Source organism: Megalops cyprinoides, chromosome 16, assembly GCF_013368585.1.
Source record: "Megalops cyprinoides isolate fMegCyp1 chromosome 16, fMegCyp1.pri, whole genome shotgun sequence".
Lineage (NCBI taxonomy): Eukaryota > Metazoa > Chordata > Actinopteri > Elopiformes > Megalopidae > Megalops > Megalops cyprinoides.
Window position 1 is genome coordinate 5,084,453 of NC_050598.1, and position 3,048 is coordinate 5,087,500.

General features: G+C 44.5%; 1 protein-coding gene across 1 annotated transcript in view; it reads left to right on the top strand.

Moving 5' to 3' along the window:
* atp1b2a (ATPase Na+/K+ transporting subunit beta 2a) overlaps positions 1-3,048 on the top strand; it is a 23,159-nt gene continuing 20,111 nt past the window's right edge. Inside the window, exon 1 of the mRNA XM_036548946.1 lies at positions 1-555. Within this exon, the coding sequence (XP_036404839.1) occupies positions 444-555 (112 nt within the window). The 5' untranslated portion in view covers positions 1-443. The remainder of the gene's footprint in view (positions 556-3,048) is intronic.

The following is a 3,048-nucleotide window of genomic DNA, read 5'->3' on the forward strand; positions in this document are numbered from 1 at the left end:
AAGGCTGAGAGTGTTTTACCGCAGTATCACTGTATTTCTGCATATCTCACCCGCATTCTGCGGCAGTCAGGTTAGTCTGGGGGGAGGGAAATCCTACCGGCAGGTAACGGACTGAATCTCACTAGCTCATCCATTTTTTTAGTTTTTCTCTCATTCGATTCTCGAAGCCACACAGCAATAATTTAATATTATTTATTATACTCATAACAAAGCCATTTCGTTTAGATTGACGGGCAGCCGAGCGCACACTTATTCGCTTGGGACTCGCATGTTCAGTTAAACGGCAGCATTTACGTTTTCATTGACACAGATCATTTGGCTTCTATGTTACATTTTTACGCATTAACCCAGCGCCCAGGCTTTAGAACAGTACGTTGCTAAATAAGGGAAATTGAAGAAGAGTGAACGCGCGGCAGAAAGGGAAAAAAAAACGTCAAGCGAAAATGGCAAAGGACGGTGAAAAGAAGACGTGCGGCCAGGTGATGGACGAGTGGAAGGAATTCCTCTGGAACCCGCGGACGCACGAGTTTCTGGGCAGGACGGCGAGCAGCTGGGGTGAGTCGGGCTGTAGCTCGTTTAAAAGATCTGCCAGTTCTCCCGGATCGCCCCGCATTCCCCCATCAGTCCCTCCCGCGCAACCCCTCCCTGCATCCACCCCGCAGTATACCGGCACTTCATCTGAAACCAGTCCACCCGACCGCAGTTCACGGACCGATTGACAATTAATTTACTCAGCAGCCGCTCTGTACTGAGACTGAATGTTTTTTCAAACCAAAGCTGTGCCCTGTATATACGTGTTACATTTGCCTTTTTGGTTTCAGCAGCAATCTGGTTCGTTTAGTCAGAGGTGTTATATGCATGAGCGGCGGTAGATGTGGTAGATGTTTCCGTGTAGCGGTAGCTGTCCGTGCTGAAACTCGGGGTTTGCAATGCGGCATATGCGAAAACGAGATGTGCCAGCGCCTGCAGGTGGATTTTGTCTGCATAATGCAATTCATTATTTTTTATTCCATCGATCTTCCCGCGCAAAGCCGGACGTATTTTTAGTTTATTCTTTTGTTTTGCATTGCTTTTGGGCAGGAGGACATATTAATGTTGAACGAAATGTAGCTTATAACAATACTGGTTTATCCGAGGCGGGCTGTTTCGCACAGGCCTCTTAAAATTTAATGCGGATTACTGTATCGTATGCCCACTCTCTCTCTCTCTCTCTCTCTCTCTCTCTCTCTCTCCCCCTCCCTCTCTCCCTCCCTCTCTCTTTCGTTCATCCATCCCAATCAACCATCCCAGATAGCAAAAATCGACAGTAAAATAAACGGACAATATGTCGACAATTTTCATATAGTGCGAGCGCGCGTGAGAGAGAGATTAATGATAACATGATGTGAACCATTTGGTAAAATGTCAGGATGGGTAATTGCTATGACATTTTCTCTGATTACATATTCAATGCAAAGCAATAGAATCTATTACCGTGTATATCAACCGGTCTACTTACGTAATTATTGGTAGAGAGAGAGAGAGAGAGACAGACAGACAGACACACACACATACGCACGCACGCACACACACACACACACACACACACACACACACAGGCAGAAGCCGAAACGCCCCCTCCCTCAGATCCTTTTTCCAAGAATTTGCTGTCATTTCGAGTAGTCTATTTTTCATTGTAACCGGGGTTAACGGTTTGGGTTGATATGGTCTGTTACGAAAAAATCGGGCACATTCTGGGGAATATTTTATCCCGATGTCAATACTTAATGATTACAGATCTTAATATGGTTCAGCTGTCATCGTTTTGCTTATGATATGATCCAAGTAAAGCGATTCAAATATATCAGCAAGGAAAATGGGTTAAAATGTAGGACAGCCACTGGAATTTAAATGGGAAAAAGAAAAGCGTTCATGATGCCGGATAATGCTCTTTAACTGTTCCTACATGGAAATGGATGAATACATGAATTAATAAATGTGACCCCTGTAGAGTCATGCATTTTGTGATGTCATTACCGCTTCAGTCTCAGGAAAGCCGGAAGGGGGATATCTATATTGACTATATTACTGTACATCAATCGGCATTTGATTGTGATTAACGATTAACAAATCACGTTAGTTGAAGTTTGATGTGGCATTTTGTTTCGATAAGAGAGGTCTCGCCTCTACTTTAAGTCGCTGCAGCCCCCCCCCCCCCCCCCCCCCCCAATCTCAGTTTAATCAATTCAAAACAGCAATGAGCTTATGCAAGAAATCCCCATATGCAGATATGCAGTCCCGCACAAAGGCGTGTTAGTATAGCTGTCCTTGCGCGGATGCTTTTTAATTGTTGTAATTCTTGTCTCCCGTCAAATCTCTCTCTCTCTCTCTCTCTCTCTCTCTCTCTCACACACACACACACACACACACTTTGTAAGGATTTTTGTGAGGATTCTCTGTGGATGAGGAACAACTAGTTCAAGGATGTGCCATCTTTACACAGCTAGAGAGAGAACACAAAAGAAAGAAGGAAGGAAATACAGGAAGAAAGAAAGAAAAGAAAGAACAAATGATCTCACATTCAGAAAAAAAAAACATGAATATTTTAATCCGGGATTGACATCAATATGGAGAGAGGGGAAGAGGGGATTTAGATGAGTAGAGGAGAGAAGGATTTGGATGAGGAATAAAGGGAATGGTGGACTGCAGTCACGTGGCAGAAAGTATCTGTCTGTCTGTCTGTCTGTCTGTCTGTCTTCAGAGTGATAAAAATGGACTCCCCCAGCTCCAGTGCCACCACTGGCTTTCTGGGTGATTTCATTTGGATGCTAAATAAAATGCACTTTATGTCAAGCTGGACATTGGACAAGCTGGACAAACTGTCCACACGATGTTCCTGTGGCTGTCTGCCCATGCAAGCCTTTCGACTGCACTGCACCGTCCGCAGAATGCGTAACAATGAGTGCACAACGCACACAGCGTGTATGATGAACATGCCAAACAAATTCAGCATTTAACTGTGGTCTACACTGAATCAGGTGTGATCAGCATGGTCTGCCACGGCTGTTT